The sequence below is a fragment of the Myotis nattereri genome (assembly GCF_964212035.1).
Source record: "Myotis nattereri genome assembly, chromosome: 16".
Lineage (NCBI taxonomy): Eukaryota > Metazoa > Chordata > Mammalia > Chiroptera > Vespertilionidae > Myotis > Myotis nattereri.
Window position 1 is genome coordinate 23615380 of NC_138091.1, and position 13793 is coordinate 23629172.

Here is a 13793-nt window from a genome sequence, read left to right on the forward strand (position 1 = left end):
AAGTTCTGGGTCTCTCTGACCCAGCTGCAATTTGTTAGGTAATTTTCAGATTGCAAAGGGCCAGGCCTTTCATATTCAAAAGCTTCTGCTCATAGCTTGGGTGGGGCAGGGTCTCAGGGAATCAACAGGGCGGAGCAAGCAGCTATGGCTGCTCCTCAGTCCTACCCTAAGAGGTCGTGTCTCAGTGTCCTGGTAATCGCTGCAAGCACCTCTGAGAGAAAGCTGCCCTCCAGTTCCGACCGATGCCAAACAATCCAGTTTCTCCCCGTATTATGAGTCTGGGTTCCCAGAGACTCGCCCGGAACTGGAGTTCAGAGCAGTCAGGAGCTTGAGACTCCCTCCTGATTGAAAAAGACAACTGTGTTCTCAGTTGCCAGCCCTTTCCACGTGCGCCTCCGTACCTATGCACTTTACTTCCGCACCTCCTCTGAGTCTCAGTGTGCTTTTCTCTTTCCTTCTAATTGTAGAATTTCCACTCAGCCGGCCTTCCTGTGGTTCTGGATGATGTCTGTTTTGTCTTTTAGTTGTATTTTTGAAGTGGTTGTGTGAGGCAGCAATTTCCAGTGTTTACCTATGCCACCATCTTGGTTTCTCCTAAAAGTAGACTTTATTCTTTAGAGCATTTGTAGGTTCATAACAATTGAGCAAAAAGTATAGAGAAGTCCCATATACTCTCTGCCTGCTACCACATAGTATACAGCTTCCCCCATGATCAACATCCCCTACCACAGTGGTCCATTTGTTACAATCAATAAACCCTCATTGAAAACGTCATAACCCTAAGTTCTTCATTTACATTTGGGATCATTCTTGGTGTTGTACATTCTATGGGTTTTGACAAATGTATAATGACATGTACCCATCATTATGTCATCATACAGAATTGTTTTACCACCCTATAAACCCTCTGTGCTCTGCCTATTTATCCCTCCCTCCCCCTCTCACTCTTGGACTGATCTTTTTACTACCCCAGCAGTTTTAACTTTTCCAGACTGTCATAGAGTTGGAATCATATAGTTTTGTAGCCTTTTCAGGTTGGCTTCTTTCAGCTAATAATATGCATTTAAGGTTACTCCATGCCTTTTCATGGTATAATAGCTCATTTCTTTCTAGTACTGAATAACATTCCATTTTGTGGATATACCATAGTTTATTTATCCACTCACTTACTAAAGGACATCTTGGTTGCTCTCAAATTTTGGCAATTATACATAAAGCTGCTATAATCATCTATGTGCATATTTTTGCATGGACATAAGTTTTTAACTCCTTTGGGTATATACCAAGGAATATGATGGCTGGATCATATGGTAAGATTATGTTCAGTTTTCTAAGAAACTGCCAAACTGTCTTCCAAAGTGGCTGTAGCATTTTGCATTTCCACAACAATGAATGAAAGTTCCTATAGCTGCACATCTTTGTCAGCATTTAGTGTTCTCAGTATTCTTGAATTTGGGCATTCTGATAGGTGAGTAGTGGTATCTCATTGGTTTTTTTGTTTGTTTGTTTTAAATATATGTTTATTGATTTCAGAGAAGAAGTGAAAGGGAGAGATAGAAACATCTATGATGAGAAAGAATCATTGATTGGCTGTCTCCTGAATACCTTCCACTGGGGATAGAGCCTGCAACCCGGGCATATGGCCTGACTGGGAATCAAACCCTGACCTCCTGGTTCATAGGTCAACACTCAACCACTGAGCCACGCTGGCTGGGCCTTATTGTTGTTTTACTTTGCATTTCCCTGATAACATATGTGGAGCATCTTTTTTTGTTGTTGTTAATCCTCACCCGAGGATATTTTTCCATTGATTTTTTTTAATATATTTTATTGATTTTTTACAGAGAGGAAGGGAGAGAGACAGAGAGTTAGAAACATCGATGAGAGAGAAACACCGATCATCCGCCTCCTGCACATCTCCCACTGGGGATATGTCCGCAACCCAGGTACATGCCCTTGACCGGAATCGAACCCGGGACCCTTCAGTTCGCAGGCCGACGCTCTATCCACTGAGCCAAACCGGTTTCGGCTCCATTGATTTTTAGTGAGAGTGGAAGGGAGGGTGGGAGACAGTGAAAAAGACACATCAATTGGTTGCCTCCCACACTAGCCCTGCCTAGCACCTGGGATCAGGCTCGATCCCCAGCGGTATGTGTCCTTGATCAGAATTGATCTTAGGATCTTTCAATCCATGGACCAGCGTTCTATTCACTGAGCCAAACTGGCTAGAGCTGTGGAGCATTTTTTAATATGCTTATCTGCCATCTGGATATCTCTGGGGAATTGTCAGTTTAGGTCTTTTACCCATTTTTAATAGATTGTTTGTTTTCTTATTGTTGAGTTTTAAGAGTTCTTTGTATATTTTAGATAATATCCTTTATCAGATATATCTTTTGCAAATATTTTCTCCCAGTCTGGGGCTTATCTTCCTTGGTCTATTTTTTAATAATTCACTGTGGGGGCTAGTGGTAGAGAAGCTGGATGAAAAAGGTGAAGGGATTAATAATAATTTTTTTAAAAACTTGTTCAGCCAGCCAAGCCGATGTGGTTCAGTGATTGAGCATTGACCTATGAACCAGGAGGTCAAGATTCAATTCAAGGTTTCAGGCTCCACCCCCAGTCGGGCTGTGCAGGAGGCAGCGGATCAATGATTCTCTCTCATCCTTGATGTTTCTGTCTCTCTCCCTCTCCCTTCCTCTCTGAAATCAATAAAGAAAATATAAAAAAACAAAAAACTCATAGACACAGACAACACTATGGTGATTACTAGAGGGAAAAGGGAGATAAATAAATGGTGATGGAAGGAGACTTGGGGTGGTAAACACACAATACAATATACATGTATTATAGAACTGTACACCTGAGATCTATATAAATTTATTAACCAATATCACCCCAATAAATCCAATAAAAAATTCACTTTGAACCAAAAATATGCTTATCATTTTATTTTACCAGTAAGTATTCTCATATCTGTATATACATACCTAAAAGAAAATATTTAACTCTTAGAGTACAGATGTCATCTGGAGCTAAGATAGTCGCTTAGCCCACAGAAGTAATTAGTTACATATATACAAAAAAACAAATGGAAGCTATGCCTGACTGTAATGAAGATTTTAGGAACCTCAGCCAGAGTCAATGTATTTTTAGAACTCTAGCTAAAATTTTTAAAAACACTCAAGAGAAAATTAAAGAAATCTACTCTCATGGACTAGTGTCATGAATTGACTTACGTCAGCAGGACTGAAAATTTAGAGGGAGGATTTTAGTACTCCACTCAGTATCACCTTCTTATTTCCTAACCCACCTACCCTTCACAGATACCCCCTTTCTTACCACTTTCATAGGAATCATTCCCTTAGGGTCTAGAATCCATTCATTGAACTGCTCCTGCAGAGCCTGTTTCCGGAGGTTGGCCACCTGGACTTTGACTTGGCTTATGGTTTCTCTTTGTTCTTGTTTCTCTTTAATCATCTCTTTCATCCTGGATACTCTGAGGGATGTAGAAATAGAAGACATGTTGAGTTAAGACCATTGAATTTGATTCAGATTGTTCAAATGGCAGAACACAAGAGTTCAGAGCCTCATAGAAACTTTCAACCTGTTTTTTCTTCATGAAATTATCCTTGATTCAAGCCTGCAGCACATTAATCATAGGCTGTCTTCTACTATTATTTGACTTTTTATGGAGATAGGCCTTATTTTACCCAACTAAATACTATACTTAAGAAATACTAAGAATAGCCCTAGAAGCTGCCACATACAGTATACAGTAAAATCAAGGTTGAATGTACTAAGGCTTTAAGGTGGTGGGGTGTCTCTCTTCCCTGGATGCAGAAATCATGTGGAATGACCCTGATTCAAGGTCTAGGATGGGAGCCTGAAAGATGCATTTACAACAAGCATCTCAAGTAATTCTGATGCCTTGGACCAAACTTTTGATTTCTGTCTAGGAATGTATGTTGCCAGATTTCTTTATCTGGCCAGAGTTACTTTGACAGCCCCTGAGCACAATAGTTATCCTTGTATTCAGACAGAGCTGTATTACCCAGGTAGAAAATGGGGGAAGCATTGTGATTTTAATTGTTCCTATGTTCATCATCCTGACTAGGACTTCAAAACCCCCAAATTGGTTTTGATTGAAATACCAAAATAGTTCAAAATAATAAAAATAGGTGCTGGTTTCAAGTACAGTTTTGCAATAATGTTTGAGGCAGGTCTTCATCTTTTAAAGAAGAAAGACTAAGGTAATCTGATATACTTTAAAAGGCAAAAGACTTTTCAGAGAGAACTGGTCATTTGGATACCCCTAGTACTAAAAAACAAGACAAAACAAAACAAAAAACAACCCCTAAAATCTAAGTAATTTCTTTGTGCCCAGATAAGATCTTCAAAATTCTCTAGGAAAATAAGCCTTCAAAAATAGACTTTGAGGTTTGAAACCCAAAATTTCAATGTGGTTTAATAGTGTAGAAGGTTCTGTAATGATTTAAAAGTGCTGGAAGATTCGTTAGTATTTTAAAGGAAGTGCTAAGTTCCTGTGATACAACTGCTAAGCAGCCAAACCTCTACCACTTATCTCAGAGCCCCGGTCCTTCCCTCTGCTGGCTCTCCTGCTCTTCCACTTCTCTTTCTCCCTCTGCTACTTTATCTGTCTCTTTCTCTGCTTCCCTCTCTCCACTTCTCTCTCTTTCCCCTCTCTATAAAGCATTCTCCTAAATTTCTGTCTTCTTTTCTGCCTGACTCTCTATTCTGTGTCTTTCTTCTAGCTTTTTCCCGTTTACTCCCTAAGTCAGTCATTTATTCACTCAAAGACAAACATGTATTGAGCTCCTACTATGATTTTGCTATTATAAAGCTTAGGGTACAATGCAGAACAGTTAAGTAAACAATATTGTGTAATAAGTACTGGGTGTCTCCAGATCCTTAGGTGTATTGATACTGCAACACAAAAAGGGATTAACAAAATTGGGTTTCTGTCAATTACCCAAAATTAATAATCTTGTGTATGTAAAAAAAACAAAACAAGCACAAGAAAAATAACACAAAAAACTTACAAACTTACATAATGAGAGCAAGATTAGAATAGGTAAATTAATTAAAAATGACATAGTATTTGAACTAAGCTGAACTCTAAAGGATTGGTAAGATAGCTAAAGAGGAAGAAGAATGATAACAGGCAGAGGAGATGACATATGTTAAGACCCTGAGGTGGAAAGAAGCATAGTATGCTGGATACCTCTGATCTAGTGCCTCCAAACTTTGAAACTAGCTTTGATGGTGATGATTTCCTGTTTCCTAATGAGGTGGTTGAGTTTCAATTCAGTATTGGAAGGAGTAAGAATATTCCCCCCTGGAGGACTAGGAAGCATCTGTTTTGCTGGTGTAGGACTGAGCAAGGCAGAGGATATATAACCCAAGGCAGCTGCACATAAGATCTTCAGCCATTAAAAACCAAGTCAGTTGCACATAAGGTTTTCAGTCTATTCTCTGAACAGAAAAAAATCCTATCTTCTTTTGAGGATATCAGTTACTGGATAGTTTAAAATGAATCAACAGAACAGTTGGCAAATACTAGGAATTTCTAAACATCCTAGGTAGTCTTAGATGTCTCTACTGTACTAACAAAGCTTGTCAGGCATTATCCCAGATATCCAGCCCTAGCTGGGGAGAACTTGATTCAGGAACTGTACCTGTGTCTTTTTAACATTAATCATGTTTTATGCCACTGAAGAAGAACTATAGATTCATCCAACATCAAGTTGCAGGTGTGTGTGTGTGTGTGTGTGGTATTAGTCTTGTGTGTGTGGTAAATTCTTAGTGTATAAGTACTTGAATTTCTAAGTTTTTAATATTTAATACATATTTAATATTTAATACATAATATTTAATACATATACAACAGAGTGTAGTTTCTAAATTAATATGAACTACTCAATCTATATTATTATTATGCTTAAGGTTGAACAAACGTAGAACCTGTTTGGAAAAAGTCCTATCACATACATTTGGGTATAATAGTTATTCAAATACTATATTTTAAAAAAGCATTTCCTTATCTATCCACTCACTTTTGGCATAATCTATTTTACTGGATTGATAAAATATGACATTCAATACAGATTGACAAGATGATTAATATTAATAATATTACTTCAGGAGAAGCATCTATGGGATTTCCTAGCATAATGTAAGCACAAGGGTTTGGCTCAGGAAAGAGGTGGCAGCTGGTGTGGAGTATGAGCAGACAGACATCTGCCTAGGAAGTCACTGTCTCCTGGCAACTAAGAAAGCCCTATATCAAGGATGAAACATTCCCTCAGTCTTGCCAAGTCCCTAGTGCTGGCATCTTGTAAGGATGAGTTAGACATTTTGGTGTCTGTATGTGTGTTTTTAAACACAAAAAGGACGTCCTTTGAAGTAAACCTTCAAACGCTTTGCAGATACCACATTCAACAGAAACATACACAACATATTTGTCACATAATCTGCGTAAGCTCCTTGAACACTGCATATGAGTTAATTTGCAGGGAATTATTTAAGCAAAATAAAGGCATGTGTCTCTTTCCCTTTTAGTTTTCACTTGGTTTGTGTTTCCTTAATGCTTAATGCATTTTTACTGGCTTATTTATCTCCTTTATGTAGCTGTGGTAGAGAAAGTAATTTCTATGGAATGTTTCTTAGTGGTTCTTTCTCTTCCTGGATTAAGTGTTCCATTATTAGTTAAAAGGCTTATAAAGAGGACTCATAGGGAAAATGTCCAGAAGGTATCTGAAGGTTTATCGTAGATACATAGTGATTATGAAATAAGCAACGGATGTAGGGACCAGAGGTCATTACCAAGCCAGAACTGGATACACATCACTATTAACTACTACACAAGAAGATCCAAGTTTTTGCCCTGGATCCCTTAGATCTACTTCCTGGTTCATTTAAACTCCCATTCTAGGATCAGGACTGTGTATCATGATTTGGTGGAGAAGAGAGAGAACAATGATAGTATAACAGGTCCCACTTTTCTGGAGCAGTGTGACATTCTAACATTAATAATTGTCCTCTATAATCCTTATTTTTTACTGTTTAAATTTTTTTGCTTTTGAATAATATATCATACAGTAAAATTGACCTTTTTGGTGCATAGTTGTACAAATTTCAACACATGTGTAAATATGTCTAACCATCACCATAATCAGGCTATTGAAAGTTTGTAATCCTATTTTAAGAGCAAGGTTTTTTTTCATTATCAATTCACAAGGCAGTAGTGACTTTCAGAATATGTATTCTCAAGCACTGGAGGAACCAACAATCAGAGGGGAAAGACGCTAAAAAAATATGAAAAGCAAAATGAGACAAACCTAGCCTCCTTACTGGTTTTGCAAAATTACATGTAAGGATTAAAGTCCACTTTAATTCTATACCTCTCTTCCAGGAACCCTAATGAAAAGCAATAAAAAGATTGTATGCATAAAACTTACAAACAGCAATAATATTTTATTTTTCAGAAAGTGGCGGCCACTATAAAAATTGTTCCAAATCAGTAAAGAGTGTCTTTTCTATCTATTGTCCTTAGACACCAAACAGAGATGAATCCCTTTTTGTTCTGGGAAACAGGCACATGAAAACTTTAGCTCAGGCTGAGGAAAGTGAACATTTTAACATAATCACCAGAAGATAAAGTCTTGAAAAAGCAAGTAAAATTTTTGTCTTTGTTCTTGAAAATAAATAAGGAAAGCTTTCATTTCCAAAATGGACTTCTCCAAAGCTCTCTAATGGGTTGAGAACAACACAAACAGTGATATAGTTCAGAGAATTTTAAAGCAGGACTGTTATTGCAAAGATGTTGGGTATCCAAGCTTCAAGTCAGTAGACATAGTGCTGTTGTAAGGCATCCCTAGGATTTCTGAATAGTCTACCAATGCCTGACACTCATTTTGCTTTTGTCACATTTTGACCTATAGATCTTGGATTTTTACCAGAGAGAGATGAAGCCCTGATCCTGACAATCCAGGCAAAAAAAAAAAAAAAAAAAAAAAAAAAAAAGAGAGGATCTTTGATTATTTTAACTCTTTCATGAAACTCCTACAACATAGTGCTCAATAGAAACTAGGGCTCTTATCAAACCTCAAATGACCCTAAATATCAAATTCCTCATTCAAGAAACACCAATGAAATGAACTAATTTTCTTGTGTCATGCTATTGATTGGCAATCGAGTCTAGACCAAAGTCCTACTATGCCTATTACTACTCTTACTATAAATGTTGAAAAATGCCTAGTTTTATGTACTGAATGAGATTTACACAGCCCTAACAGGACAAAGGATTTGTTAATATATTGATTTACAGCCTTGACACCAATTCCCAAATTTAAGGTTGTTTTTTTTTTTAATGGAAACAGAACTAAATACAAATCTAATCTATTGTTCTGCAAGAACAGATGGTGAACACAAGAGTTCTTTAAGCTGTTTATTAAATTTGATGATACTGCTTCCTGCTGTTGTTGGAACTTTTCACTAGTACTAAAACTCCCTTAACTTGTTTCACTAAATGATTGATCTTGAAAATTTAGTGTTCATATAATCTCCAGTAGAACTTGTTTTAAGTGCATTCCTAGGGTTTCTGATTCAGAAGATTTGAGGAAGACGATAGAAATCTTTTAACCAATCACCCAGATAATTCTGATGTCTTTGGTAGGCAACCATTCTCTGCGAAAGACTGTTTCGACTGAAAACAAAAATTTCATGTCTCTACATAAAGTAAAACAAGAGGTCTGTAAATATTTCTTACTTCATTCCAGAGGAACAGATGTACCTAATTCCAAAAAAATTATCATTATAAAGTTTCTAATTTGTTGCTTACCACAGGAAGGACACAAAACAAGTCACAAAGAATTTTAGGTTCCTTTATAAATTTAAGTATAAGTAACCATGCCAGAATACATTCAAAGGTAAATGTGGAGATTCAGGAAGAGATTACAAGTGTCTTAATTGGTTTTGTTTTTTTTTAGATTTGGAAGAAACTTAAAAGATATTAACTAGGCTGAAACCGGTTTGGCTCAGTGGATAGAGCGTCGGCCTGCGGACTGCAAGGTCCCAGGTTCGATTCCGGTCGGGGGCATGTACCTGGGTTGCGGGCACATCCCCAGTGGGGGATGTGCAGGAGGCAGCTGATCGATGTTTCTCTCTCATCAATGTTTCTGACTCTCTATCTCTCTCCCTTCCTCTCTGTAAAAAATCAATAAAATATATTAAAAAAAAAAAAAAAAAAGATATTAACTAGACCAAGGATCAGCAAACTACAACTTGGGGGCCAGATCTGGCCTGCTGTTTTGTTTTGCACAACTCAGAAGCCAAGATTGTTATATTTTAAAGTATTTTTTAAAATAACAATAATAATAATATATTGTGGCATATAGAAATTCAAGACATTAACATTTTAGTATCCATAAATAGACTTTGGTTTTTTATGTTAATCCTCACCCAAGGATATTTTTTCCATTGATTTTTTGAGAGAGTGGAAGGGAGATAGAGAGAGAAAGAGAGAGACAGACAGATAGAGAGAGAGGTGAGACCTGCACCTCAGGCACATGCCCTTGATCAGGAATCAAACCCACGACCTGAATTGTGCAGCTGATGCTCTACCACTGAGCAACACCAGCCTGGTCCATAAATAAAGCTTTATTAGAACACAGCCATGCTTATTCATTTAAATATTGTATGGCTATTTTTGTAGACTAAAAGCAGAATTGAGTAGTCGACTCAATTTTCCAGCAAAAAGCTTTTACTTTTTATGTAATCAAATTTATCAATATTTTCATGATTCAAAAGCTTTTCTCTGGTTATAAAGGAATTTAATCCCTGGTTTCTTCTAGTTTTTTAATGGTTTTATTTTTTACGTACACATACTTACTAGGATATATTCTCTGGCCCACAAGGCTGAAAATAAATACAAAATCTAATTCTATTATTAGTAGGCTTATTGGTATTATTATTTTGAAGCTATTTTATGTAAATTATAAGATAAAGCAAACAAGTAGTTCTGTCAATCTTGTTAGGAACCAAGATTTTCAGTGTGAGGGAAAAAAAAGAGATACAAATATAAAATCAAGGAATTAAGTAAAAACCCTGAAACATATTTGACATGAAATTATTAATATTTTAAATTATATTTTAGTCATGAAAGAGCCTAGAAACAATGACAATACAATACTTATGGGCATTTCTAGCTCTTCAATGAATGATCTTCACCAAAATGAACTAAGAATCCTTAAAAAATCATGAAGCTTTCAAAGACAATGTCAGAAAAACACAGGTGCCAAAGTTGGGTCAAGTTGAGCATCAAAAAGAAAAAATGAGTATAATATATTAAAATACTTGGGCTATATATTAAAATCCATGTGTTCATAATGATACTAAAAATAACTTTCCCCCACATAAGAAAAACATTTTATTGCCACTGGAGGTGACTATTGAAAGAAAGAAAGAGAGAAGGAGAGAGAGAGAGAGAGAGAGAGAGAGAGAGAGAGAGAGAGAGAGAGAGAGAAAGAAAGAAAGAATATTATGAAAATCTGTAATTAAAAGGAAAGAATTAAACATTTATTCTGTCTTAACAGTATATTTTATTGCCACTGGAGGTGACTAAAGAAAGAAAGAAAGAAAGAGAGAGGGAGAGAGAGAGAGAGAGAGAGAGAGAGAGAGAGAGAGAGAGAGAAAGAAAGAAAGAATATTATGAAAATCTGTAATTAAAAGGAAAGAATTAAACATTTATTCTGTCTTAACAGTAGAAAGTATGTTTCAATGTAACCAAATATATACCAACAAAGTAGGATTTGTTTTAGGAATTACAAGATAGTTCAAAATTAGTAAATCTCCTAATAAAGTTCATGATTAATGAATCCAGGCTGAAAATCAAATGATCATCTGCATAGGTGTTGAAAAGGCATTTGACAAAATCAACAATCATTCTTGATTTTTAAAAATCACTTTATAAGATATAAATTAGGTGAATTTTCCCTAATGTGATAAAATAGACCTTTTTCAGATCAAATGGAGTCAAGTTATGGTAGTTATATATATGTGTGTGTGTTTGGTGAAACAGTAATTAATAAAAGAGTCATTTCTACTTAAAGTCATAAGCAAAACAAGTATGCCCATATCACCACTCTCATATTGGAGGTAATAGCCAATGCAATTAGGCAAGAGAAAGATGCTAGAAATACAAAAATTGAAAAGGAAGAAGAAAACTTATTGCTTGTAGACAGTATGGTTGCCTCCCTAGAAAATCCTAGGAATCAATTAAAAATTAGTATAAACAATAAGAGAACTCAAAGAGGTAGTAAAGTACAAAAATTTACAGAAATTAATAGTTTTTGTGTATTCAAAGTATATCTAGATAGGAAGTGTAACAGAAAAAGTCTCATAATGGCAACAAAAAATTATAAAATAACTAGTATTAAAACTAATAAAAGATGCAAACCTTTATAAAAAATTTTAAGACAACACTGATGGATACAAAATATGATGAGCAAATGGAAAGATATGTTCTCAAATAGAAACACTTGTCATTATTAGAGGTGTCGATTTTTTCCAAGTTAATAAATGAATTTAATCAGATTTCAACAAAAATTCCTATAACTTTTTTTTGGTGCCCCCCCACCCCCCTTTTAAGTAGATGAATCAATTCTAAAGTTCATATTAAAAAGTAAACACACACAAGAACAGACAGGAGTGATCAGAAAAAATAACAAATAATGGAGACCAGCAGTCAGACTCATTGAAATATACTCAAAAGTCTCAATAACTAAAGCAGAGTGCTGGTGCATAAAAAGGGAGATAGACCAATGGAATAGGACAGAAAAGTCCAAAAATACTACAAAATATATAGGAATTTAGTAATAAAGTTTCATTATAAACAGTGGGGCAAGGATAGACTATTCAATAATTATTATTGGGATCACTACATAGCCATTTGGAAAATGATGAAGTTGGATCCATATCTTACATCTTACCTTAAGATAAATTCCAAATGGGTCAATATTTAAAATTAGAATATAATTTCATAAGAAAAGATAGGATAATTATTTTAATATCTGAAATACAACAGTGACTCAAAAATGAAAGCCATAAAATAAAAGTAAGCAAACTCAACCATGTAGAAATAAAAAACTCATCTTCATGATGAAAGATAAATGACAGGTGAAAAACAGAGGAAAATGTAACTTATTCACATATTTTCATATATAAAAGAAAGAAAATCAAGTATCCACATTTGCATTTGCTTATGTATGTATAAAGGGACTTTGGAAGGATCCATTGAAAACTAAAAAAAGAAGTTATTTAAGGCAGAGGTAGAATACTGTGTACATGGAGGATAAGAATGGGAAACTTTTCATTGTATAACTATATATTTTGGCTATTGAACCAGGTGAATATGTTGCTTATCTGAAAAGTTAAAATTTGAAAAAGTCCCTACTCTCAACTCGTGTGATTTACTTTCCACAGAAGAGAGAAGGACATTTGGGGTCCTAGTGAGATAAGTAAATCTGTGAATATAAGAAACTGATTAAATACACTTCATAAGTCTTCATTAGTGCCTCATAGTGAAGCACATAGTAGTAGCTCAATAAATACTTTTTAAAATAGAAGTGAGCTGTAGAAGAAATGGGCTCAAGAAACAAATTACAACAAAAGAAGGGCCTTTGGGACTTAGGAGAGAGAGAGCGAGAGAGAGCGAGAGAGAGAGAGAGAGAGAGAAGAGAAAGAGACAGGTCAGGCATGCTCCATAGAGAGAACTGCCTTATTTGAAGTCCTTTTAAATTTGTATGAGTATATCATTGTTCTATGTACTTTTCCGTGTAAGGAGCTATATCATTAACTGAAAATATAACAAATTGTACCTGTTGCAGATAGTGTTGGTAATATGTATCTTCAGATTTTCTGTGACATTTTTCATCTCCCTCTGATAACCAGACATTCCTGTGTCTTTGATGTAAAGAGGATTATTTCTCATTAAATATTCCCCCAAATAAATAATTGGATCAAACTTAGTTGGAATATCAGCTTCTGACAAAAGCTTCTTTTTTTCCACTTGCATTAACATATTTTCCATTCCAACCACTAAGGTGGGTAGAAGTTTGTCAAGCAAATATGCACGAGTATTCAGAGTCATGTTGTCAATATTAAACCACTCTTTGGCCAAAGTTTCCTTAGGGATTTTTTTCTCAGCTTTTTTTTCTAGTTCTTTTTTCAGTTTATCCTTATCTAATATTTTCTGCTGCATTGCTTGAGCTCTTGCCTCCACTCGTTCAAAAAGATTTTTCTTCCATGGTAGATCGAGCTTTGAATCCAGTACAGTTTGATCTACATTGAAAACCACACTTGCAGGTTCTCTAATTACAACATTCTTTGAGATTTCAATGTTAGATTCCTTTACAGTTGAGATCCCTGGCTGCTCCTCCAGTTTTGATTCTGAGGGGGAAAAAAGTGAAATATAAGATATATTAGAAGTAGATTTTAATATATGCTAGTTTAGAATATTAATAGGGGAAAATATCTCTTTAAATGGTGTATTCAAACACAGTTGAAAGTAACAGGAAGTCAGACAACAGTGACTATAACCGTAAGGACATTCATTGTTGACTTGATCAGAAATCATTCAGCCACTCTGTTTCTCATTGAGTACCGCGCCTGCTTCATTATTCTTCATTCATTTTCTTGTGTTTATACCTCAGGATCATAAAACAGCTATTGCAGCTCCAGACATCTCTTCGTTACAGGAGAAAAGGGTTGAGAAC

General features: G+C 35.6%; 1 protein-coding gene across 1 annotated transcript in view; it reads right to left on the minus strand.

Annotated features, from left to right (window-relative positions):
* The window catches only part of EFCAB5 (EF-hand calcium binding domain 5), a 104154-nt gene that overhangs the window by 61972 nt on the left and 28389 nt on the right, over nt 1-13793 (minus strand). The window contains exons 5-6 of the mRNA XM_081108939.1: nt 12897-13467; nt 3340-3496 (exon numbers count right to left, since the gene is read on the minus strand). Coding sequence (XP_080965065.1) covers nt 3340-3496; nt 12897-13467 — 728 coding nt within the window. The remainder of the gene's footprint in view (nt 1-3339; nt 3497-12896; nt 13468-13793) is intronic.